We start from the raw sequence: 27,599 nt of genomic DNA on the forward strand, positions 1-27,599 counted from the left end.
TAATGGACATGCATGGCAGCTAACCTCTTGGTCGTGTTGTGACATGTGTGCGGTCACTCCAGCAGCTCGGCCACTGCACTGGGTAATTGGAGAGGCTCGTAAAGCTGCTTCCAGGAGGGGGGAGAGCGACCACTGAAGATGTCGATGGGTTGGGGAGGGGCGAGGAATTGGTTGAAAGGCAGCGAGGCAGGGTGGGAGGGCTCAGCAGCTGGGTGTTGTCCAGGTCACACCACGTGCCTCCCAGACGTCCCGTGTCCAGCTGTGGCCCCAGGGGCCGGGAGCAGGAAGCTCGACACCAGCGCGAGCGCAGCTGGAATGCTGTGGGAACGCTTCATCCAGGCGTGTGTGTGAGGGCCTAAAAACACAGGATGCTGACTGTTAGCCTCCGCAGCATGCAGGCCTCTCCTTGAACTCCCCTCATCCCATTTAACCCCCCAGTGCCTCACCTCCCTCGTGCCCTTTAGCCAGGCACGTCCACACCCTGTACAGAAAGCATGCACACACGGACATGAGCACACACATGGCTTCAATCACACCGGGTGCATGCCCCCCTTCCTCTGTAAAAAGGTGTGATGGAAATTCAAAATGATGGCACTTATCCACACTTTGTGCCTCTTAGCACAGTGATAATTGCAAACACCTGCACCCACCTCCTTACCCCCCCATACCCTCTTCAAAGAAGGGCCACACTCGGATAGCTGGAGGGGGCACACACACCTGGGCAGAGCAGAGCGCTACCACATGCTCAGTGACGATGTGTTTATCGTGTCATTCCTCCGTCAGGCCCCCTGGCATCGAGGAACTGAGCCCTGATTAAAGACGCAGCCCGAGGCTCCTCTCTGTGCTTCCCCTCCACGAGATTAATGTTGCTGCTCAAGAGAAAACTGCAGAGATCCCCATTATGATGATGCTTTATCGGCGCTTGATCTTTTTAAGATTGTTAGAGTAAATCTTTGGCTGTTTGCCGAACACAAAACACCCAAAACATTCAAACACTGCCAATATGGTACCTTGCAAAATGTATTTATATCTCTTGAGGTTTTTATATATATATATATATATTTTTTTTTTTTTTTTATCACAAACTTTACTGTATTTATTGGAATTTTAAGTGATAGACAATGACAATATGACACTGTGCAATGTGGTGGGAAGTAAAAGATGACACAGTTATTCTTTTTTTTTTTACAGATGTTCTGTGAAGGCAAGAGATGTTTGTTAGAGAACATTAGTGAACAATCAGCATCACAACGATGAAGGAGCTCACGCAGAAAGCTCAGGGATGAGGAGAATAAAAAAGCAGTTTTTGTTCTTTAAACAATATCCTGAGATTTGAAAATGTCATGGAGAACTCATCAATCCACCGTCTGAATATGACAATACTATGATACAGCTGAAAACCTACTGATTAAGCATAGAAACAGTCAGAAGGTCCATAGTAACTATCTAGGAGCTGCAGTGATCCACAGCTTACATAGGAGAATCCAGTGATAGAAAAACTAAAATTGATATTCTATAAAGCTGTCCTCTATGACAGCTAGAGAGGCAAGAAGAAAGCCACTATTAAAGAAACACAAGCTAGAGTTTTTGGAACTGATTAAGTGAAATCCAGCAAACAAAACAAATGTCTTGTAGCCAACATGGAAAACCATCACCATCTCCTTGGTGAAACATGGTAGTGGCAGCTTCATTCTGCAGGAATGCTTTATTCAACAGCAACTAGCACGGAAACCTGGTAAGAGGTGTGAATGTAAGGTAGTCATGAAAAACCATTCATTTTCCAGCGGGACAAACAAACCTAATACAGCCAGAGCTACAGGGACATTATGTGTCTGAATGTCTGAGTCCCAGTCCAGACCTACATCCAATTAAGCATCTTTGGAGCAATTTCCATATCACTCTGTTCATATTTAAACTCATTTTGTTTTTAAAACTATGTATCATTTTCCTTCCGTTTCACAATGGAAGGAAAATGCTGCTTTGCAAAGGGACATATAGCACTAAAGACTTGTGGCTGTAACAGAACGGAAAGGTGGTTGTACAAAGTATTGACCTCATTTGTAAAAATGTCATCAGCACTGCTCTGTCATAGTCAATCCATGTCAAAAAGAAAAATCCAGAAAATACACTGAGGTTTGCGGTTGTGTAACCTCAACATATTTCAAGAATACTTTGCCAGGCATTGCACCGGTTGCTTTCAACAACTTTTGAATATTAATATTGAACATACTGAATTAAAATCCCCCATCCATAATTTCTAAAAACAGTGAGCAGTTAGTCTCCCACTCTCTCTCTAACATCCAAGTCTCTTTAACTTATCACACCAGCAGCCACTTATTGTGCTTGACTCTATCGATCCTACTGTGCCAATCAGACTGCAGTGTCGTTTTCTGCTGCTAGATGGCGTGAGTGACCTCTGCTAAGCTGCAGAGCTTCTTCAAGAAAGTCCCAACAGCTGGAGAACCTGCGCGTAACACCACAAACAGATGATCTTGCACCCCTCCTCACTCCCATCCCAGCCCATCCCCCACAACTTGTTCAGCTTATTGATCTCTAATCGGACCTTCGTTGGTTGATAACTTTTCCGCAACGCCACTCACAACCCACTTTAAATTAGAATTATATATATATATACAGTAGGCCTATATCAAATATTTGGTGCATTCTCATAAAATGCAAAGTCTGATGGTTGAAACAACGTGTAGTTACAATTCCAACACAGCTGCTGTTCCTATAATTATGTCTAAATGTACACATTTTAACCAACTTCTGGCTCTTAAAAGTGCGTTTATACGGCAAACAATTATTTAATTAGAAACCTAATAGACCTAAAGAAAGTTCAACTTGTTGGCGCAGCTGAAGTGAGCTTTCACCCACAGAAACTTAGTCAAGCAAACTCCCGACAAGTTAAAAACCTTTCTTCTACAAGAAGCAACGCTTAGACCAGTTTTTCCGTATCTTTACAAATTTATTTGTCTTCCAAAACGAAGAACAGCATAAGAGCATTGAACATATCTTTGGCGTCACACAGTAAAAAAGACAACTCAAATATATATATAAAAAAATGCAGTGAACGGACTTCCACGATACAAATCTCATTTCAATATGAACTTTACTCCCTTGTTAGCTGTACAAATATAGTGCATACTCTTTCCATTTTACAAGAAAAATAAAAACAGGTTTGAAACAACTTTCTATTGACCAAAGATTTAAAACTAATAAGTGTATAGCTAGTCTTTTTTCCCCTCCTGGTGCTTCTTTTTTCACCAGGGTCGCCACACTGAGTCTGTGTTGGCGGATGGGGCTCCGGGGGACACTGCGGCAGGAACAGGCACCGACGTGCTCATGTTGTTTGCGTACACGGGGATAACGGGGCCGTTCGGCGCAAATGCCGCGTTGGGTATGAGGAAAGCGAACTGTCCGTCTGTGGCAGGTACGATCTGGAAGCCGCCGTACACTTTGGTCGCGTCTGACGGTAAGCTGGCCGGCGGGGAGCCCCCTTTACAGGACGCGGGGTTCATTGGGAGCACCTGCGGGGAGGAACTGGGGATCTGAACCATGGACTGAGCGAAGGAGGGGTGCGTCGACCCGGCGGCTGGGGGGAGCTGGTGCTGGTGCTGATGCTGGCTGGGGTAGTTCATGGCGTTGATCTGCGTCATGCAGCTGGCCAAGTGGCCCAGGAGCCGCGTCCTGACTTCGGTGTTGACGCCCTCGCAGGTGGAAAGGAATCGGGTGACTTCATTCATGCATTCACTGAATCCTGCGCGATATTTTCCCAATATGGAGGGGTCGGTGTTCAGAGCAGCTAAAGAGAAACAGACAGGGGGGGGAGCACGAGGATATTATTAGGAAAAGTTCGGAAATGTTGAAACAAGAGGGACTTTTATAGATGCGTTCAAAGTTAAGAAATAAATCAGAGTGGGATGTTGAACTTACCGGTCATCTGAGCTCTCTGCAGGTTCCGGAGGTGCTTCACTGTCATCTCCAGGATGTCTGCCTTCTCCAGTTTGGAGTGTCTGGAGCTCTGCGGGGGCGCAAAGCGCACCTGGTTAGCGTTACGCGCACAGTTTTCCCATGGCTGACACAGACTGTTTGGACGTTTATTAATATCCACGAGGACGGCTGAGTACTTACATCTTTTTTGAGCGCATCCAGAATGAGAGTCTTTAGCTGACCCAAGCTCTCGTTTATTCTGGCTCGTCTCCTCTTCTCCATGATCGGCTTTGATGACTAAAAAGTGAAAGCAAGCTATTGAAATCACCACTTCCCGCACAGAGCTCAGAATTCCACCATAATTTTTATTGTTAACAATAATATGATTGCTTTTATTATTTTGCAAATACCAACCTTTCTGTGTTCAGATGCTGTCTTGGGCTTGTCAGGAGTTGTGTTCATGCTCGCCGGCGTCGCAGCGACCGGAGAGGATGAGGATTTTTCCATCATATCGGCAGGCATCTTTTCTTTCTTATTAGAAAAATCCAACAAAATCACAGCAAACTTCCATCCACTTGTGTAGAAAAATGCAGCTGATATTGTCAGCTAGTATTTTAAAGTCCGTCTCTGTCGGAAGCAAATCCCGGGATGAGTTAGAATCCGTCAGTGATGCGCAGCAGCAGCAGGAGCGGACGCAGTTTCTCTCTCTCTCTGTCGGGCTCTCCGCGTGTGCCTTGTATTTATATCTTTCACTGCACGCGAACGGCTCGTGTGAAACTTCCCAAACTTTCTTTCCCACAGTAACTTTCAACCAATCAGGGCGAGGGACACGAGGCCCGAGGGAGGACGGCTCGTGGTCGGCGCCCTCCCATTGGCTGTTTGGCCCTGCTGGAGCTGGCGGCCAATGGCGCACGGCCCGGGCTGAGGGCGCAGCCGGGGAAACTGTCTGCAGTCTTCAATCATCGTAGCGTTTACATATTAACAGCGGAGCCGCTGACTGAGAGAGGCGCAAGGACCTCCTATCTGCCAGGCACGAGTTAGCAGCAAAGAATTAAAATAAGAGAAACGGCAACAACTCTGTCTTCGCACATTTTCGTGTTTCTCATTAAACGTAACAGCGTTTGAAACCCCGTTCAGAGGAAATCTCTGGGGTGCCTCCAGAAAGTTTTATGAGGGGTGACCAGATGGGGGCCACTAATAATCTCAATGTGGACCACCAAATCCAAAACCCATAACAGAATTTCAGTTTTGTTTAAAAAATGGCTAGCAAAATTTCTGTAAGTGAAGGATATGAAGTAGCCATGTACCAAAATCAACTGAACAGAATTTACCCCCCAAAATGGTCTTTTCTTCTCTTAAATTCAGACATAAAGAAGATTATGCACATAAGGCTATGAAGAGATGATCCAAGCTTACATCCCCAAACTGTTGACCTGGACTGGGTTTCTTGTGACTGCTGAAGAAAAGCTTCCCTATTGCATGATGCTGCCACCACCATGCTCTTCTTTAGGATGACACGTTCAGGGTGTGTTAGTTTTTCTCCACATCTAATGCTTTTTGTGTTAGCCATTAAATTGAATCTTGGTCCCATTTGACAGAACCACTTTCTTCCACATGTTCAACTATATATTCTTGAAATAATTTAATAGAAAATTTCCATTAATTTCCATCTGCTTTTGACAGTTTGTTGTTGACTGTCATTAGTTGAAGAGAAGTGCAGATGACGACAATATATTGTGTTATTGGAAAATATATATATGAAAAGTTACAAAAATCCTTTTTATGTTTTATTCATACTGATAGCCACATGTTAAAGCCATTAACCCATGGGTGCCTCCATAAAATTTTCATAGGAGTCAACATGTATTCTTTGGAATGTCACCCCAACAACCAGAGTTTCATTATACCGTCATCATACATAAAGGGATTTGGAGACGGGCAAATGCTTTAAAGTCAACTTTAAAGCACAAAAATGACCCATATACATCAGGTAATAAATATTGAGCAGTTTCAGGAATAGTCGTTGGCCAGCTTAGTGGTTTTTATATAAAAGGATTCAGATATTTAAGAGTAGTCGTAACCCTGACCAGGCAATCTTGTGCGCATTTTTAAAATTGTCAGGCTAAGACGAGTTAGAATGACCACCTTCTTGTCCCCATATACTGTATATGACTACAATACATAAAAGTCAGGAAATTCTATAATGTTTTTTTTTGATTTGATTTGCTAACTCAAAATTATCAAAGGGCCCAATATGGCCGCCTCTATGCAATCTTGATACACCAGATTTCTGCACAATAACAATACTACAATCTGACACCACAAAACATTATTTTAAAACTAGAGTTGATCAAATGTCTTCTCAACTCATCAGAAAAAACAACTTTAAGATAGGACTCAAACTTGGAAGGTCTGTTAGGCTCGTGCTTCACCTAAATTCACTTATAGGAACAGCCGCATGCCCACTTCCACCTCAGGTCAGCCCTTTGCAACAGAATCACAGGAGGGCCGAGTTTTGGGTTCTTTCCAACCAACTGGAATAATTACATTTGTAAAGGGACCAACTTGGGATGACAACTCATGACGAGTTTAAAACCTCATGAGAGGAACACATGAGAGGCTGACCTCTGCCTCGAGTCTTCCTTTCGTAGACGAGCGTGACCCTGAGCGCGCGCATCACTTCGTTTCCACGTTACACTGCAGCTTCTATAGGTCTGTGGTGCAGAATCTGCCACTTAATCATCCGCCGGTGCTGTGAATGTGGAGCACGTGCCAGGATGTTTTATGAGCGCGCGCTGGTTGGAGGTTTTGGCCGCCGGGCTGCAGGAGGCGGAGGAGGGTGCATGCGCGGTGAGGGGAGGGTATGTGGCGGCGGCGGTGGTTTACATTAGAGGGGAAGGTAAATAGCAGCTGCTGTTTTAAAAGCCTGGGAAAACCACGCCCACAGAGCGAGCTGGATCGGGCTTCCTTATCGGAATGTGAGCCAGAGCAGAGATATTTCTGAGCCTGCAGAGCTCACACCGATGCCTCCTCCTCTTTCTCCTCCTCCTCCTCCTTTCCGCCTGTGGCCGTCCCACGGCGTTCAAGGCTTTTGTAGATATCAGGTCATAATTTCATTTCCTTATCTTTATTGTAGTTAGATAGGCGAAAGAGCAGACGGACATAAAGAGAGGAACACGATGCCAACTATCGCCCTTTGGGGTTTATAGAGGAGCAGCAGCTCTTAAGGTTGTGCAACTTCACAAACAAGAACGCTTTTAAACTTGCGCTGTCTGTCATTGCCTACACTAAAATCTTATCTATAAAGATGTTACTCCCGAGCCTTAAACTTACCCGGTCGTTAATAAAATACAGAGAAACGAGAAGAGAAATGGAACGTTGCTTAATTGCATTTTGTTTAGTTTTTATAAAGCTGAAAACACCGTGCGTGATGTTCGACAAAGATAAAAAAAAAAAAAGTGATTAAATCAACATGAAAGAAGTCAGACTGACACGCACAAGTTAAACCGAGCCTCACACACTTCCAGCTGGTGCACAGACCGCGACACGTGGCGCGCAGGCGACGGGGGAAGGCGCTGCTCTCGCCGGCTTGCCGCCTGGATCTGCGGGGCGTCGCCAGCGGTTCGCCGCAAGATACTGAATTTGAAGGGCAACCAGGAGGGGGCTGCGCGGGTATTTAGACAGTCGACTGAGCAGGAGCGACGCTTCTGAAACAGTTTAGCTACTTTATTTGTCACATTTTCTTGTTGAGTGACCAAATACGTACGTTTTTCAGCTCAGACCTTGAGGTGAGAGTGGTGCGTGCAACTAAACACACAAGCAGTAAAACTGATTCACACACAAAAAATAACTTTTTATAACTTACCTAATCAGAAATATTAATAAGAAAAACAGTAGGGTAGATAGGGATTGTGTGTGTTTTTTTTTTAAATCAAACAATAATAATTTATTGAATCTTTAACAGTCTCCAGTAAATAATCCAAACTTTTAAGTGTGAATACTTGCTATTTTGCCCTAGAAATGATCAAATCCAAACCAGACTATAAGGAAGGCTTATTTTGCATTGTTCTTTGTTTTCATACAGTGCATGTACTGTGCTCACAAGGAGGATGTACAAGTGAATAAGGAGAAATCATAATTGCAGATGTTTTTATCGTGCCATCCTGAGCAGAATGCCACATTGACCAAATTTAAAAAAACAACAACAAAAAAAACATCGTTTGACCTTTAAGAGTTTAGTGAATATAGTTTTGAAAAAGTATATTTCACAACATGATTTGCAACAGCTTTTTAAATTTTCTTTCAATGTCATTTTGATGGTTCTTTAAGGAATGCCCACAATCACTCTCCTATACAACATATAATATTACAAAAGTCCATAATGTTCAAAATTTAAATGTACCCAGTAAAGTTGCCCTCATTCGAAAACTTCCCACAGTCACCCCTGCCAGGTTTTCCTCTAAAATCTAACAATGTGGTCAGTGTTGTATAGTAACGAAGTAAAAATACTTCACTACTTTACTTAAGTATATTTTGGAGTACTTCATACTTTCCTGGAGTATGAAAATTTTTGATGACTTTCACTTTTACTTCACTATATTTCCGAACTTAATTGCGTACTTTTACTCCGATACATTTTCAATGTGTGGTTTAGTTACTCGTTACAAAAAAGCGAGAGAGAGAAACAAAGTGTTTTGACCCCACCTACTGATTAGCAAGTAGCAAGCAGGCTACCGAACAAAGTCTGTAGCCTACTTGCTGGGCTTGTTCATCACCACCAATAGGATACTTCTTCTTCTTCTTCTTTTCTATTATGGCGGATCACAAGCAACTTTAAGGTGCATACCGCCACCTACTGTACATGAGTGTGTAGAAGCATTACTTCATATCTATTAAATTCTACTTTTTAATTTTGTATTCTTAAGATAAATAAACAATGCTTTCCTTAATTTGTGAATATCTGTTATGTTTCCTTCATTTCCTAATATACCTTTAAGATTCCATTCATGCCCCATATTTCTAACTATTCTCTTTAATTCTTCCCTTTCGAGTTCATTTGACTTACATTTCATCAAGATGTGTTCTACATTTTCTTTCTCTCCACATCTCTCACATTTATCATTATTTTTCCTCCCTATTTTATAAAGCATGTCATTTAAGTAGGTATGACCTACTCTTAATCTACTAATTATTATTTCTTCTCTTCTGTTTCGTTCATTAATGCTTCGAATTCAAACTGACTTTTGTACTTCATATAATCTTCTTCCTTTCTTATCTTCATTCCACATTTTTTGCCATTTCTTGATTTCTTTACTTTTAATTAGGATACACCTGTTTCGCTTCTCCCATTAAACACAAAGCAAGTCTCGCAATCAGTAGCGGTCACATGGAAATTCTATCTTACAAAAACTCCCCGTCCAACTTGAAGAAACACATCAAGGTAACTTCTTATGAAATGGTTATAATCCTCCTGTTTCAGTAACTATAGCTTGGTCACTAGGCACTACTGTATTGTGAAACGTTGACCATAAATGAACTTTGTTTGGCATTGTTTCAGTTCCATACGTGGTGTATTTAGCTTAGACCTAATGTTGACTGTAGCAGGCTACCTAGACTCCTCTGTTCAAGGGGGACAGAAGCCATAGCGATAGCAATTTAGACTAAATTTAACGAATATAGGAAAGGCATGCAAGTTCAAAACCAGGTTTACAGATGCCAATAAGCTACATTTCCCTCCCAATTCTTTTTTTCTTTTGCATAATGACCAGTTGTGTGCACCACCTACTGACTGTAGCATTGACTGATTCACTGATTTGTGAAGTAGAGTAATCGTAACATGCCCTGCGACAGACTGGCGACCTGTCCAGGGTGTACCCCGCCTCTCGCCCGGAACGTAGCTGGAGATAGGCACCAGCAACCCTCCCGACCCCATTAGGGACAAGGGTGAACAGAAAATGGATGGATGGATGGATGGAGTAATCGTAACAGCTCTTTTTCTTCATGTTGGCCGCATTTTCTGTACTATTTATTTTTCTCATTTTCAGCACTGACCTTACTTGAAGGGAAAACTTAAGGCTTACAAAAACTTTGTATTTTCTGTCCTGGAGGGTTTACTAAGAAGCTGGTTCAGTTGTAAAGCAGGTTAAGTTAACCTTGTGCTATAGGTAAAGCACCTAATTTTCTTAACTAAATGATGCCTGCAGGTATATCTATTAGCAGGTTTAATTTTGCCTGCACTTGGTTGGGTACATTATTTTAAGTGTATTTGACAAGTTTACCAAAATATAAAAAATGTCATTCAAACTGCATTTGCTTTGTTTTACTTTTTACTTGTACTTTTCATTACATTACTTGAGTACATCCATTTTTACAGTAATTTCCATACTTAAGTACAAGAAGTTTCAGATACTTTAAGACTTTAACTCAAGTAACATTTCAGTCAGTGACTTGGACTTTTACCAAAGTCATATTTTGGAGAGGTACTTATACTTTTACTTGACTCTGAGATTTCAGTACTTTATACAACACTGAATGTGGTTATAGTAAGAAGAGATATTTCCTATTGAACTACTGCAGAGTCACACACGTCTTGTCTGCGTAATTGACAAAGTGATGCTGGTGCGTACATGAGGCCGTAAGCCAGCTTTAATCCCACATGTAAGCTACCTACTGTGCGCTGCCTCTGTCAAACACATCATCAACATCTCCTATTGTTGCGAGCTGGGCACCTGACTCATTCTTTTCCCCTTGCACACAATGGCACTGACAGAGCTGCTAAACAAACGTCTTGGTGCTCGGCAGACAGGGTAGGTTTTGAAACACTCTCCGCCTGAATGACTTTCTCACGCTCATGTTGCAAGAGGTCTCCGGCTGTGAACTGAGTCACGGAGTCCTGGCTCTGTCAGGCCCTCCCACTTTTCCCCCCTTGCAGGCTGAAAGTCTTATCGGGCACACCTGGCCGCTCTGTCGGTCCCCGGAGTGTTACCTGCGCACCAATCTGTGGGAAACGGGCGGAATCACAGCGAACCGTGAATCTCTTTTGTGAAAACCTTTGAGAGCGTATTGCTTTGAGAAAATTGGCTTTTTTAAAAAAAAAAACATCACATCTCTGACAAGAAGCAGTCAGAAAAACAAAGAGGAACTAAATCTGAATGGTTTCCTCCAACCCTGATCCTTTTTTATCATTACTGCTCTTATTTCTTGTTTTATATCAGCTCTCTCTCCATTTATCTCCCTCTTCCTCTTTTCATACCTCTGCTCACATTTTCCCAGGACTCATATCTTTATTGGCCTCTCTTGTGTAAGGACCGCCACATACTGCAATATTGTACTCAGCCAAGGACCTTCGGAGTATATATGAGTGAAAATGTGTCTCACTGCCACACAGCGCCTTAATGTGTAAGCTTTGGCTGCCAGATGTGGCTGAGAAAGGTTGGATTAGAGCTAAATGGCAGATTGTGGCTAGAAATCTGTAGCGATAATGTGGCTGCTGCATACAAACTGAGGATGGCACTGGTTGGAAACAGTATCCTGTCCCAAGAGGGATGCCAGAAACAGTGTTTGACCTGACTTATCCAAGAGCCTACAATGTGATTAACACAGTCAACAAGACCTGCTTTCATTTCCTAGAAGAAGTTAGCAGTGAATGTGCAGTCGGCTGCAGACTGGATTTTGCAGTTTTGTTTGTAAATGCAAAAAATAAAAAGCTCTAAGTTCTGAGGCATTGGAGGGTTTGTACTCATCTCTTCATTTTCACAAGTTTTATGGACCAGATTTCCATCAAGTGATGAATCAGAAAGAAATTCCATTGGTAAAAGTAGAAAAAAAAACAATGAATTTAAGAAGAATAAAAATAGTTTTAGGTTAATTACTTCGCATGAGAAGAAGCAAAACAAACTGTCAGTTAACTGACAGGTGACATAAGGTACTGTGCCAACTAATTTATTTTTCTTTGCTTTTGAAGTCTTTAAAAGTCATCTTGATAAAAAGCCTCTCTTCTGTGAAGGTTTTTCAAAGTTTTGTGTTTGTCTACTTTTAGTCCAGACTTCAAGAAGCATCTCAGAAAGCTGTTTCATCTGTCACATGAAAATAGAAATCAAAGCACAACTATAAACATTTCAAAACATGGCGGTCTGCTTACATTAACATTGACATTGATTGGAAAGTTCAGGAAGAATCTGAGAAGCAGCCAAGAGGCCCATGGTGACTCTGGAGGAGCTGCAGAGATCTACAGCTCAAGTGGGAGAATCTTTTAACAGAACAACTACTATGACACATTTCCAGTAGCAACAACTCAGCGCTTTGTAGCAATAATGGGCTTAGCATCCTTTTTTTCATACCTAATACCCTGCAGTTGGGCTAAAAATGCAATGCCAGAAGACTGCTGACCACTGATCACGTGCCGTCACTCTCTAGCCAAAAGCGACACAAACAGTCACTTTTGTCTACAAAAGCAACTATTTACAATACTACGACCACCATTTGAAAAAACTCACAGCAGCCACTGAGTCTGACAAAAAGCCACAGATCATGTCATACTACTTTTCAGACTCTGGGGCTGCCCAGGACCACCTCACCCACTGGAGCTGTTACTCAGTTGTAATGGAAAAAGAAACTGTATAGAGTAGAATAGAGCTGAGTCAAGCTGTGCTTCTAGGTGCTAGTGGCAAAGGGCCATTAGTTGTACGCTCTATGACACTCATCTTCTTGTGATGAAAGAAAGCTACAAGAAATACCATTTTCAGGTTGGAACAATCTATGTAGAGGTTACAGCAAACATGTGAGGGATGGTTCTCTGCTGAGATGAGACCAAAAGTGAAGCTTTTGGAATACATGTGGAGAAAACCTTACTATCTCTATAGTGAAACATGGTTCTAAAAGTGTCGTGCCATGGGGTTGCTTTTCATTAGCAAGGATAGGAAAGGCAGACATAGTTGATGAAAAGATGGACAGAGCTAAAAGCAGGACAATCCTGGAAGAAAAACCTGAGACTGATGTAGAGCATGGAATAGCTTGGATCAAAGCTTCAGTCTCTACATGTACAAAGCTCACATACCTCGAAATATTTTTTAAATTTTTTAAACTGTGTACTATTTTGTGTTGATAATTACATTAAATCCCAAAAAAGGTTCATGATTGTGACAAAATTTGAAACACTAAATATACAACCTTGCATAATGACACAATACTGAAGGTACGTTGACCCATTTCTACTGACTTTTATACTTGTTGACGCTTAAAGGCTATCCAGAAAGAGCAATGAAAGGGACATAAATGTAAACATATACAAATCTATATATTCATCTATCTTTCTATATATATGTATATAGATATGTATATCTATCTATAATGGAGAAGTGGATTATGCAGAAGCTCTTAAAGTCTACAAAGGTTATGTTTGCATGAAAGCCAAATGCACCACCATTTCCCATCATGTTTAAGTCATGATGTTAAAATAATCTGCCAGCTTCTGTATGGCTGCAGTCGTGCAGAAGCAGTAATCAAATCTGCAAATTATAGACTCCTTACACTTTGAAAACAACACACTTTATATAAACACAATGCCCAAGAGAAGCTTTTCTTAGCAGAAGTATCACCCATAATCAGCCAGAGTGACCCATCACCCAGGGAGCTCGAGGTGTGAATGTCTGGTTACAGTTTACAGTTCGCCGTGCGAAAGCGATTAGCGTCGACAACTTACACAAGATGATAGCAGAGTCTGTTATTACTGATTCTGGAGTGTGCTACCGAGGGCTAAGTGAAGCAGCGAGTGAAAGTGTGTAGGTGTGTGTGTGTGTGTGTGTGTGCGCTCTGGCGCTTCATCCCAGTGCGGAATGAATATGTGTTGTTATAGTGGGAGTGAAGCAGGACCTGTGCTCAGCTGCTGTTAGCGAGGCCAGCCAAGGCTTGGAGAGCAGGATCAAAGCAGGGACAAAGAGAGAGGAGGAGAACTGACAGATCCTCCGAGCAGAGAGAACAGAAAGAGGAGAGACGGGAGGAGATGAGGGTTGTTGTTGTTGGGTTTTTTTTTTTTGGAGGCTCTCCAGATGCAGCCGCACACATCGCCTGCCTCCCCTCAGACACACAAACCGAAGAGCCCGAAGCAGCCTGGGAGCAAGGAAAACATTAAGTACAGTAAAGGTGCTCGTTTTCCCCCGTACGAGCCAGCGCATGCACGAACAACAACACACAGAGAGAGATCAGGATGGGTCACTGAAAGCCTCGCAGACACAGGAGCTGGGATCCGTTTTGGCTGGCTTCAGCAGGGAGATGTTTTGAGGCCTCAGTGTAGGGCTGCAGAGCAGAGGTTCCCCAGACAGCTGCCATGGCCTCCTTCCACTTCAGAGACCAAGAAGCTTCCTTTAGGGGTCCTGCTTCTCCTCCTCACCAGCCTCAGCTCCCTGAGCTTCCATCCATCCACACCGCTCCTTCTGCTTGTTCTCGTTTCTTTCCTTCCGTCTTTTTCTTTTTTTTTTAATGCCTCCTGGAGCAGACCGGCGCTATTTGCATGTGTGGGGGAGGCGGTGTAGCGTCGAAGGTTAGAGGTCATGGTGAGCCAAACCCGGCAGCAGTGAAGAGGAAGTGGTTAGGGAGAGGACCAGTGAGTTGGCCTCTGTCTCTGGTTAGCATGCCTGAGGCAGGAGCAAACTGGGAATATATCTTCTGTTGCTTCTTTGTGATGCGAGAGTGGGGGTGAGGGCCACTCATGCAAATGAACCGCAGTTTACTGGATGCTCTGACCGCGGACGTATTTTTGAACAATTGAGCAAAAGGAGAGATTAAAGATTTTAGAATAGATTCCAGCTAGATGTTCACAATCTCAGTTTCTTTGTTTATATATAAAAAACGTTTCTGCCCAATTGATGCAACACTGCATGAGTGAGTGAATAAATGAAGTAACACAATAGGAGCAGGTACAAACACTGCACCCACTTAAAATAAGGTCTACACTTCATTTTATTTTGGGGTGTTCCCAGAGTTGCTCTTATAGCATTTTCAATTTCTTTTATTCTGGTCAGAAATACTGTATAACTTCATGCACACGGTGTGTTGAAAATTGTTCTATTCTATTAAGATTTTATGTAAAAGACCAACACAAAATTGTGCTTGGTAAGTGGAAGGTTGTTTGAAATTTGGTTTTCAAAATGTTTTCCAAATAAAAACCTATCAAAGTCTAGCATGCATTCATATTGATTCTTCTTTGCACATGATTCATGCTCAGTACACCACAAATTTCAAGTCTTATCAGAGATTCTTCCTTGATGTAGATTTGGACTTTGACTGGACCATTTTTTCACATTAATATACTTAGATTTAAATAATTTAACTGTTTCTCTGACAGTATGTTTAAGGTCAATGTCCTATTGGAAGGACATTGACCATCCATCTAATCCTCTATAAAGTTTTATTGATCATTCTGCATGTAGATGCAGAAGGATCAGCTTTCCTGTTCCTGCTATTTTTTATGTGGGCCAAGAATTTCAATTTTGCTCTGATGTTCTCAAAGTGCTTTCTTCCATAGGTTTTTTGAGTCTCCTACCAGACGTGTGACAAACTGCTAACAGGGCTTTCCTTCAGTGTCTGCTTTCTTCTTGCCATCTATCAATAAATATTAGATTTGAAGATTGCAGAACTAATAGTTTTACTGTCAACAACCTATCCTACCAGAGCTGTGGATCTTTTCAGATCCTCCACAGTCACCGCCAGGCACTTCTCCTCTTTTCTCATTAATTCTTTCATTACCTGGATGTTCAGTTTAAGTTAACACCCATTTCCTGGAAAGTTTGGCATTAAATTACAGGTGGTTGAATCCAAATGTATTGCACAGTTTTAAAATTTTTACCTGTAAAAATCCTAGAAAATCCTGCATCATTTCCTTCCTTCCCATAATTATGCTACTTTTTATACAGCTATGATATAAAATCTCAATAATATACTATTTTGTGGTTGTAAAGTGACAAACTTGAAATGTCAGTAGGTATGAATATTTTTACAAGGCACTACATTTTTACATTCCTGTTACCCAGCATATTTCACTTGTGCTGTTTTTCCTTAAAATGCTTTCAAACACATCTATTGCTTTCCCAGATTTACTGCTCGCAGCTGAATCAATGTTTAGTCAGGATTAATGTATTTAAATGTGTTCGTACAAAATCATGTTGACTTGTCTCAAAGCTTGCAGCTAAGAGGGGGGAAGGCCACTTAGGCCTTTTTGTTAGTGATTCAAACATTTCACAGTTCTTCTCCATTATCCCATCAATTATGATCAGATCCACATTAAATGAGTGAGAGAGGAGTTCCCCTTGTTTACTCTCAGCACATTTGAATTACAGGTTAACGAGGCTTCCCAGTCTACTTCTGAGCAGACTGTTTGTTGACTGACGGTAGGAAGGCCAGCCTTTGAAGATCCAGCTAGCATACACACAACTGACAGCTTGGAGCCGTGAATCAATTATCTCTAATAAGCCAACTTTGGTGTCAACAAATACAGCCAATATCAACAAACATCTCTTTGTGACTCTAAAACACTGATTCAATCACACGTTGAAGATGGGTTTTGTTACTTCACAGGAGAATGAAGAAATGTTGGGTTAATTAGTGGTGGACTTCACAAACCTGACCTGCAGAAATGGCAGGAAGTCAGACATTGTTGAAAAAGAGAGCCAGAGAAACTTCGCTTAACAGTTTGAAAGTCAGTCCTAGAAGGAAAGCTTCTAGAAGTTGCAAAAAGTCCTGCTGGGTGAAGGTTCACCTTCCAGCAACACTAAACATAGAGCCAGAACTACAACAGAAGTTTTTAATCGGAACATATCTATGTGTTAGAATGCCCTAGTCAAAGTCCAGACCAAAAAGTGGTCTCTGGAAAGCCTTGAAAACTGATGTTCTCCCTCTAATCTGACAGAGGTGGAGCTATTTTGCCAAGAAGGATGGGGCAAAAACTAAGAGAGCTGCAGCTATAACTGCAATGAAAAGTGATTAAAAATTACAACAACTGCATCCCAAACTTTTCTAAAATTTTATTGAGAACAGTTCTCCTTTAATTAGCCAGTTTTGCATCACATTGCATTTGTCTGTCATAAACATGCAGAAGTTTGTGGTTATAAGTAACAAATGATCAAATATAAACTATCAATTAGTATGAGTCATTTTTGCAAGGCACTGCATTTATAGATAAAGCATTAGTCCAAAATATTTTCACAGTGGAAATCAGCTGAAAATGACTTCATCACCTTGTTTTGCTTGTAATGACTCCAGTTAACTTTTATGAAATTTTTTCGTTTCGCTCCTGTGCAGCAGAGATGCCCTGGGAAGCCCCAGAGCCATTTATTCACCTCCTCCTCCTACCTGGGCCAAGGCCAACCTTATCATACAAGCGGGTCTGAGGATTACTCTCCCCCTCTGAGCAACAGCCTCCCTCCAGTAGAAAAAGGGCAGGTTTCTCTCCCTCCTCCGTTTCACCTCCAGCCCTCACCCCGTCCCTCCCCCCGGCCCTCGGCACTCCACCTTTCCCGTGGGAGTTTGGAAAGCCAGGATAACCTTGAGACCTCAGCTGGTATGCTGCCAGAAACATTAAAGTAATTCCCTTCTTTTCTCTTTCTATCCTCACCTCTCCTGTACACCCCTCACCCCATCTCACCTCCTCGCCCTCCCTCTCTCCTGATCATCAGCAAATTACTCAAACTGCAATTTTTCCCTCCCTCCTTTTCGCTCGTCGTCTTCTTCCCATCAGTTTAAGTTCCTCTTTTTTTTTTTTTGCCTTCTCAGCCTCCTCTGATTGTTGCTAAGATTATCCCTTTTCCTCGCCTTCGACGGGAGAGAAAGGGCGGGGGCTCGGGCAAAATGAAAGAAAAGGCTTGTCACATGATCTTCTGCGTAGCTGACTATTATCTGTAGATTGTCGAGCTGCCAATTTCAATTTAGCCAGCCCTGTTATCAGGCCAAAAATAAACGCCTCATTTGAAAAGTGAAAATCAAACTGTCCCGACAGGGGGGATGACTGACGTTGATTGCAAACTAACTGTTTTGGTGGCAGCCTGCACTTTGTGTGGCTTTTGTCTCTCGCTCACGTCTCCCCTCCTTATGCCCCCATCACGTTTCTCTCTGTCGGCTTCACGGCTGTCATATTCCTTTAGTGCTGGAAAGGTCAAGTGCCGCTTGCTGCATGCAAGATCTGAGAGAGCTGGGAAATTTAGCCACCCCTCCTCTTCTCCACCTTACTTTGAGCCATCCATGCGTCTCGCTGCGCGTCCCCTGCCCTGCCACCGGCCAGCAGCAGCAGCGGTGGTAGCAGGTCGAGTTGCACAGGAATGCGTTTATCCCCTGTAGTTAGTTCGCTCCTTTCATGTTCCCAGGTCCTCCAAGTTGATCTGTTTTTCAGCACTAAAAGGGGAGGGCCCCCGTGCTCCAGCAGGACAGCAGCAGGGATCTGTTCACAGAGTTTATGGACAAGGGAAATGATAAGTAGTGAAGACAAGAGGGAGATGGGCGAGCGAGAGGAAGAGACGGGAAGAACATCAAAGGAAGGAGTAATGATTTACATCTTGTCCAAGCTGGAGTACATTTCCACTTGCCTGCTTCAGCGCAGTAATGTTACAGTAGACTCCTTTCAGACACGATGGGGGGGTTTTGTTCAGGAGTTCAGACCTGGGCCTTTAATGTGGCCGGCAGATTCCTGCAAGGAATCAGAAAGAGTTTACAAACAGCCAAGGTGGGCTGAAGAGTTTCCCATGACATCATTACTGATGGGGCGTCGAGACGCTGTGAACCAAATCTTCTCTGAGGCTTCACACACAAACACACACAGGTATGACCTCATCAGCAGCACATTCCAGGTTTCACGTTACTGCTCCACCAAAGGTTTTGCTCCAGTCACATTAACACACTGCTTAGTCTCCCCACTACCACACCCAGCTCAGGTCCAGACTGACCTTTTGTTCAAGAGGTGAAGAGTCAGGTACCTGTTAGCTCTACTCTTGTGATTTGAAAATATAATTATTTTCTTGGTTGGGCCAATTTTTACTGGGACTGTTTCTCATCATAAAAACTTTAAATGTAGCTTTCAACATATTTTTTTTTCATTTATTAAGAGAAAAAAAGTTATCCAAATATGCCTATTAACTGATAATACCACGTTTTGGCTGCAATACTCACCACCATGTGTTTTACAATATCTGCCGATGAGTCTTTTACATCACTATCCTATTTTTTTCATAATCTTTTAAGTCAAGCAGGTGATTTTGCAGGCACAAATCAATCAATCCACAGCATCTCAATCAATTTTATATTCAGAAATAAATTTTCAGAAGTCTACTTGTTGATGTGCCTTGGAATATTGCTCTGTTAAATAAAATTATGCTTGAAGTCATGAACTCAAGGAGAGATGTTCTCCTTCAGAATTTTGTGGTTGAGAGCTGCATTATGGGAAATTGTGCTGGCCCTAATGTTTTTCACCCCAATGTTTTTCTGAAATACTGTCTTAGTTTGAACGGGGAACATATTTTCTAAGAAGTTTCTATTTTTGTTTTGTTATTTAGACAGCAGGATATTTTCTGAAACGTCTAGGTGATCATCAGGGCGGGTAAAAGTTTTGAGTTATTTTTGGCCTCTGGTGGTTCTTGAACTGAAAGTCCCCCGCAGAGGCCATTTTGTCCAATTTCGTAGTGTTGGTCACAAACATTGACCTTAACTGAGGTTGATGAGGCCTACAGAGCTTCAGATGTTGTTCTGGGTTCTTTAATGACCTCCGGGTTGAGTCAGATATTTGCTCGTAAGGAAATTTGCTGTTTCCGTAGACTGACCACTGCTGAGGAGGTTCCCCACTGTTCCATGTTTTTGTCATTTGTGGTTAATGACTCTTAATGTGGTTCAAAGTTACCAAATCAATTACTAATTGGGCTTTGGAGTACCAGGCAGGTAATTTAATCCAATAAATAAAAAATAAAAAATTAAGTTTAACTTAAGTCAGGTGTTGGTCTCTAAGGGGTAAATGTCAGCACTACAAGAAAGAACTGTTTATTCTAACAAGAATGGAAATAACTCCCAGTTTGCATAATATTAAGTTATGCAAAACAGAGCCACAGTGTGTTGACTACTTCACAAATGCATAGAAAAATATATTCAGATTTGTTGATAAATTCTTTCTACATTGCTTAAATGAAAAGCTTACGTGGGTAACATGACCCAAAGGATCAATAAATGGAATAACTTATTTGAGGCTTTGTTTAAGATACACCAACATATTCATGAGAAGCAGATAGCATCTAACTCCTAATGCATTGCATACAGTATTCTAGTTCTTTGCTTCATGATCCAACCTTTTACCAAAGTAAGGTGCTGTGAAGGAGGATATTTTAAGTAATGAGTAATTAGGTTAGTAATTACACTTTTTCAACCCAATCATAGTTTTTAGTGTCTTACAGACAGTGCCTATCCTCACCTCTCCTGTACACCCCAATAGGCATAACCAAAAATGTTATAGCAAATTTAAAATCCATATGTTCTCCCTCAAACATCCCACCATCCCTCCTAACTCTTAATAAACCTGAATAATGCATTTTAAGGTACCATAACCTTTAAGTCACTCATTATTTGACCACGAATGCCTGCGAGTTTAATGATATCTTTAACTTTTATGGTTTGTAAGCCACTACTTGCATTGACACTCGAAATATTTACTTGATAGTGGAAGCTAATCAAAAACGACACTGACCACAGGATTTTCTCTGGAGGTAGAGAGGAAACACACACAAACTCCACACTCCCTCTTGCAGGGTATCTAGGGTATTAAAAATAAGAGCAACAAAGAAAGCAGTAATTTTATTCCAAGGTCTTGTTTACAATTTTAAAACGTTTCGGTGGAGCGAGGCACTACCTGTCCTTGCTTTCTTTACCAAGTGAGAAGACATTACCATTTCTTGTTGTGTAGTTTCTTTTGCCTGTGGCACAGTTGGCGTGGATCGTAGGGGGTGCAGCTACTTCTCTACTGCCTCCAACTTTCTGCCTTGTCCTCTGACTTTAATGTCAGGACATCCACGTCTTGCTATGCTGCACTGAAACAACTGATGAGATGAGGGTCAGTAAACCAACATGCTCTGGTTATTGTAGTGAAAAGAGCAAAATACAAACTTTTACTTCTGGGGAAGTAGAAGTTCACCTATTCAGACTTGTACTTGTGCATTGTGAAAAAAAAAGCACCATTTCAGATTTCTTCTGTTGCGTTTCCTGTTTTTTTAGGTTATAAGATTACATTGACTTCACTCATTCGGATTTGGATGAAATCATTCAATTTATCCCACTGGTTTTCCATCTGGAAACTGACATGGTCATGAAAAAAGGTTGATTTTATGTCTAATGATGTGTTTTGTTGATTCAACTAATTTCCTTTTTTGTTGGCAGAGACTATCCGACTTAGATTCGAAATATTGCGATATGTCAAATAGCTCATGTTGCCTTTCACTCTAACAAAGTTTCAAAGATGTTTGGAAAAAAATACCCACAGCATGACAGGTCCTCCACCCAATGCAGCAGCTTCTTTTCCACATATTTTCCCTTTTTTTCCATGCCAGACATTCTTGGATGTTTTGTCATAGAACTCAATTTTAGTCTCATCTGACTGAAACACACAAGTCTTACTAGTGTTTGGGAAAGTCCATGTTTATATATTTTTTCTCGCATTCAAGCAACAATGGGTTGCTTGAATCTAAAGGCAGTCATAGAGATTTTGCCATTCAAAAATTATAATTATCAGTCAGTACTGCAAGATTGTTGAATTAGCAAGAAACAATGTCATCATTCGATCCCAAAAGCAATCGTTACTCTGACTCAGAGTGATTGTGTTTGTTCTGCCAAGAGTTCATAAAAAGGGCGTCTCTGTGGAAGCCAATGTCCTGAAGGAAGGTGCTTCTGAAGGATTAAACACCAGCCTATCAGATCCATTTGAGATAACATCTGTCAAATGAACCACTTTACCGGCTTGCCTGACAAACTGCTCTGGCCCCAGTTATCTCGAATTCAATCCTCATGTAGCGCACAGATCCCGAGCAACTTGAAAGAGTTTGCCTTTGGCACAGTAAGCCACATAAGAGCAGTCGTCTCAAAGCAGAAAGGCAAAGTGCAGGGCAGGGACACAGGTTGTTTGCCACGTCACTGCCGAATATTTGACGTCTTTGCCCCACCCCCACCTGTTGAAGGCCAGTGCAGAGCGTTGCAGGTGTTCTCAGTGGAGCAAGTCACACATGGTAGGAAATAAAAATTTAAAAAAGCCAGTGATATAGGATTTTGTGATTTGGTGGCCTGGTAAAGGTCAGCGAACAGTGGGGAAGACTTTCAGGCAATTATAACATACCACTAAAAAAAATACAGCAAAGATGCAGCAAAGACGGTGATTTAAACTTCTAAACAAATGCTTTATATCTTACACTTTTTTTTAACATTTTGTTGGCATTTATTAATTATTATTTAATTATTATATGATGTCACTCATGTGCATACAAATGCCTGACAGTATAAATGCAACTATTCTGTGGATCCCTCAGAGGTTTGGAGGAGAACAATGGTGCATGACGAGCATCATGGAGACAATAGTCTAAGCTGCTTATAGACTGCTGTTCAATGCATCATCCAAAGGAATGCATATGATACAGCTGCAAATCTAACGAGACAAGGCCATCTATCCAATCGGACAGATTGGACAAGGATAACGTGTCTCTCAGAAACGGCTTAGAATAGCCCACAGTAACTCTGGAGGAGCTGCATAGATTCACAGCTCAGGTGGGAGAATCTGTAGACACATCTGACCATTACAGTGGACAGAAATAAGATATTGTTGATGGAAAGCCCCGAGACGTCCTGAGTGGAGTTTATCACATGTAAAAGTCAAGGAAAACATGTAAGAGCAGGTACTCAGTTCAGATTTGGCTAAACAGAAAATTAACACTTTCTGTTTGTCATGCATTATTGATCCTTGTAAAGCACGTCATGATTTCATATCTTGAAAGGTGCTACATAAAGAAAGTTTTATTCCTGTACTTAGAGTAAAACTGAAAGTCTTTGCTGAAAGACTTTCAGTAAAGTTTCATAAAGTGCTTGCTTTTGAAAAATTCTATATAAAAATATATTGTTATAAACAATGAATCATTTTCCTTCTACTTTGTGTTGGCATATCATTTAAAATCTCAATATACAGTAACACGCTATAGTTTATTGGCAGAATAAAAAGAAGGTCAAGGAGAAAGTATATTCATTTCAAAAGTATTCCATTACTTCTGTTTGCATTGATGTGTAGCACTAGAACTGGCTTTTGTTTCCCACACATCAGCAGAAGACTCCCCTGAGATGGCCGTTAATCCGCCTCCACCCCCACTCGGCATTTGCCCACCTAGCCATTCCCTGTTCAACCTTCGACAGAGGGGCCACAGCTTATGGTAAAATCCTCACTTATGCAGCAAAGTAAAAGGCTCCAGTACCTTTGCCTTATCCCTTTCTGAGCTGAATGTAGACACTCTGTACACCCTGCCCAAAACTCCCACTCCCATCTCAACCAATGAATTATTTCTGCGCTTTTAGACACAATTCCAGTCCAATTCTCTGACTCCATCCTTGGTCCTCCCCTCTTGGTCCTCTTACTAAGTAACTTTAATTGTCCTGAGAAAGTCACGGTTGGTCCACAGGACACAAAGCACCAGTTTATAATTAATGTTACAGAGGAGGGATTACAGGAAGCGCTGCACAGACTGATCTAAGAGGCTGTGACGGGGAGAGTGTGTGATCTTCCTGCTTCAGCCAGACTCACGGGGTTTGTGTGCAATCCATCAGAACAATTGAGGGGGGATCCCCCTTTTGTGCTCAGGCTAATTTATGCCTTCATCTCTTAGACCATCAGACATAAAGCACATCCTCTCTAAACAGCACAGGAATGTGGGCAACAGGTTTAATTTAGACCCAACAGTTTAGATTGTGTGTCAGAAGAAGCGAAGAGGGGTCCCACTGTCTATCCCTCTGCTGGGTGAGGGTTAGTGGGTGGCTGTGGAGGTGGGAGTCGCTGGATGAGAGGTGGAACCAGAACTCCCATCCTGCCAGGTGTGAGGCTAGCGGCTATGCATGTAAAAACAAGAAGCACTGCACAGCTGAGACATTATATTGACCATGGAATATTCATGAGACAATCATTTAGTTTCTGTAAAGAAAACAACAGTTTTTAACTCATTTTTTCATAAAAATATTATAAACCCTGAACCCTTGACCTCTTTAGCCCTGCTGATCACAGCTGCCTTCTGCAATCCAATCAGATAACTGAAAGTCATTTGAAATAAATATAAGTGCAGCAAAAAGGTGGAAAAATTCAAATGACGCCGATGCCGATGAAGACGGAGGAGGCAGAGGTGGAGGATGAAGAATCAGCGCTCTCTGATCGGGTCCCGCTCTCTGGCACCAAGACAGGAGCCCGGCTGCCTGTCTTTCATCATCAGGTTGCAGGATCAGAGCGTGTCTCACACACAGCTCCACTGTTTGCCCGGGAGTGTGTGTGAATACATCTGTGTGTGTAACGAGAGGGCACGTAAGGGCCCAGACTGCCTGCAGGCCTCCCCCCCACGCAGATGAGCCAGGGCACAGGAGCACTTGGCAAGCTGAGGGAGTGTGTTCATAAGTGTGGGTCGGTGCATGTTTGTGTGTGTTCTCAGGGGAGCCATGGTATGTGTGGTTGAGAGTAACGGAGGGATGTAAAGGAGAGAATGAGTCAGCCAGGGAAGATGTTTCATGCTTCTCCCACCCTACCTCTCTTTTCTTCATCCTCACCTTGCATTTTGTTTCCTCATCTCTCCCCTGATACGCACTCATTCCCTCCATCCGTCCTCCCAATCAGACACATCCCTCCGCCTCTCACTCTCAGACGGCAGCAGCCGGGGGGCCAGGAGCCTGCTGGCGGAGCACTGCATCGATTGGTTTCCATCTGTGGGGGTGGCTGCAAGCACACACCAGCTTCTGAACCTGGAAGTGGTGGCAGCACATGTACAGTAATTGGCTCAGGGCTCCACCTGGTGCGAGTCACCAAAATATGCAAAAGACTGAATACAAATTGCAGGTAACTCCTGGTCACACACAAATTCACACAAAACAAATGTAACTGTTCAATAAAAGGCAACAGTTTATTAAATTGCAATGCAGTATGTCGCAAAAAATATGAAATACCCAACTTTATTGCATATTCACTAAGAAAAATCCTGAAAGTGTGATAAAGTATGAAAACCCCATTAATTTTACTATTTTGTAAAAGTACTTTTTGCAGGAAGTGAAGCTGTAATTCTCTTGCTCCGTCTTTATGGCAGATGTTCACAGCTTCAGGCTGAAAGTTTTTGCAAATACTTCTTTCCGCTCTATTATTGAGAGTGGAAAGTGTCTGACATTGATTTTTAAGCCCCATTGCAGATGTTGGTCTGGACTTTGACTGGTCCTTTGTAACACATGTATAAGCTTTGATCTGATCAACTTCATGGTAACTCTGTCTGCTGGAAGATAAACCCCTCACAATTAGTATACCTTGATACTCATAAGTATCTAATACTTGCAGTCTACATGACTCTTTATATGCTAGGTTGGTTTTGAGAGAGATAAGATGGAAACTATTTATAATCAGGCAGAAAAATAATTCAGCTCATGTTGTTGCAGTTGGCATCTGACCTTTAACAAAAAAATATTATAAGATGCAGAATGGTAAATGCAATAACTGTGTTACTACATTCTCAGGTTTAAATAGTCTAAATGGCACCAAGCCACCCAAATCACCTGTCGGACGCCTCAGACCATGATGATGTCGGACTGTGAAAGAATGACAATCAAAGACACTGTACTTCAGATTAGATCATAGAACAAACCTTTAAGAAAGATGTGTGCACATATCTATGTGCTTTTTAAAAAAATTCTGCAGAATTTGGTCTGGAGAGAGTTTCTATTAACAAAGCTGCCAACATCATAACCTAATCTCTGCAATATGCCCTGTAATGGTTCAATGCTTCTCATTCATTGGATGCAGCAAAAGAAAAGCGAGACACATTGGGAATGGTTGGGGGCTAAGGAGGGGGTTTAATCCTACCAAAGCCCCAATCAAAGTGCAAGACATAGTCAAGGGGGGACCGAAAGGGGAGGAATGGAGGCTTTTAGAAAAAAAAATGCGGGCAGTGATGAAAAGCCAAATATGCGACATTCACAGAAAAGGAGGCCCGTCGTCGGTGAGCGGAACCTTTGAAGAAGAAAGAGTGGAGTAGAGGGGGTATGTGTGTGAATTTTGAGGCAGTGGGGAGGGGGTCACTGTATTGAGGCACATTATGTCATGGCAGTCAAAACAGCGTAAGTTGACAGGACGGGACCCCTGCCGGCATAACACATACACACACATGACCATAAGTCCTCCCCTCCTCCCCAGCCCTACTGGCAGTGGAGCATGCAGAGTGTGGGAAACAGCGGCCAAGGCACGCGCCAGATAAGATCTCGCCTCTCCGGGCCTCTCTGGAGATGCAAACAGAACCCTGTTGGCATGCAGCAGTGCTTCCCCCCCTCCACCCCCACCCTGCAACCTCCACACACACACACACACGCACACACCAGAACACCCACCCTCTTTGACCACTGTAACCCCCACTGACCCAGCACTGCCATGCCACAGAGTGCGTGTCCTCCACTTCCTCTCTTGTCTATGTTTATGAAATCACTCAGCCCACAGATTGCTCTTTTCCGACATCCTTGCCTCCTCAAAGACCACCCAGTCAAAAATGAATGAGCTGATGGTGAAATGTTCACGTAAATGAGGTGTAAAATGTGTTTACTAGGAGCTGACTCTTTTCAGGACAGTAACACCTATACCACTTACAACAGTATATGATCTAATGTTGTTAGTCAGATCTGATCTGATGGGTTTTTTTATTATTTCCAGAGGATTTATTTACTCGACAAGGATAAGTGTGTAAGATAATGGATGAAGAGATTTATTTCCTTTTGTTCGAGAAAATGTAGGTCTTAGCTATACCAACAGAGAAATAAATAGATGAAAACAATTCTGAAATAACTTAAATCTTTCTTTGTTAAAAATTGGATTTTTACACATCATTACCTTTTCAATAACAAGACAGTCATTTTAGATAGAATGTCTTGCATTGGTATGCAAAATAAGTTCCAAGAAGGTAAAAAAAAAAAAAAGAACAAAAAAACACCGTGGTTAGCTTGACTCGCCTACTAGAACGTCTCCCAGATTCTCCAAAATTGGAACTGCTCAGCCCTGCAACCCTGAAAGGATAATCACGTACAGAAGGATGGTTGAAACTGGCAGAAATATGATTACTGAGAAGTACTACACACAATACTCCTAAAATACATCTATTTTTTAAATAAGAATTACCCTCATTTGCAGTTTGAGAGTTTAGCAGTATAAGCAGATGCTTGGGTTTAAAATGTGACTTGTACCTGTAATGTCACCTGATCCATCCTTCAGAGGGAGAAGCTGACATCACAGCTTGCCAGTATTGTCATGATTTGGGGGCAGACAGCTTGCTGATGAATGAGGCTTTCAGTCTGGTTTTGAGCTTCAGGTAGACAGTGTCTACAATCAGACGGAAATATCAATGTCTGTGTTAATCAAATAAACACAAAACTCCTATAATATAGCAATCAAACTAAAA

The 27,599-nt window shown here is 42.1% G+C and overlaps 1 protein-coding gene across 1 annotated transcript; it reads right to left on the reverse strand.

Moving 5' to 3' along the window:
* Positions 1 to 2,947: 2,947 nt before the first annotated feature.
* her6 (hairy-related 6) lies at positions 2,948 to 4,662 on the reverse strand. The gene is made up of 4 exons (XM_028028935.1): positions 4,348 to 4,662; positions 4,135 to 4,230; positions 3,937 to 4,024; positions 2,948 to 3,805 (listed from the first exon to the last, which is right to left on the reverse strand). Exons 1-4 carry the CDS (start codon positions 4,453 to 4,455, stop codon positions 3,264 to 3,266), a joined length of 834 nt encoding a protein of 277 aa, XP_027884736.1. The 5' UTR covers positions 4,456 to 4,662; the 3' UTR covers positions 2,948 to 3,263.
* Positions 4,663 to 27,599: the final 22,937 nt, after the last annotated feature.

Source organism: Xiphophorus couchianus, chromosome 9, assembly GCF_001444195.1.
Source record: "Xiphophorus couchianus chromosome 9, X_couchianus-1.0, whole genome shotgun sequence".
Classification (NCBI taxonomy): domain Eukaryota; kingdom Metazoa; phylum Chordata; class Actinopteri; order Cyprinodontiformes; family Poeciliidae; genus Xiphophorus; species Xiphophorus couchianus.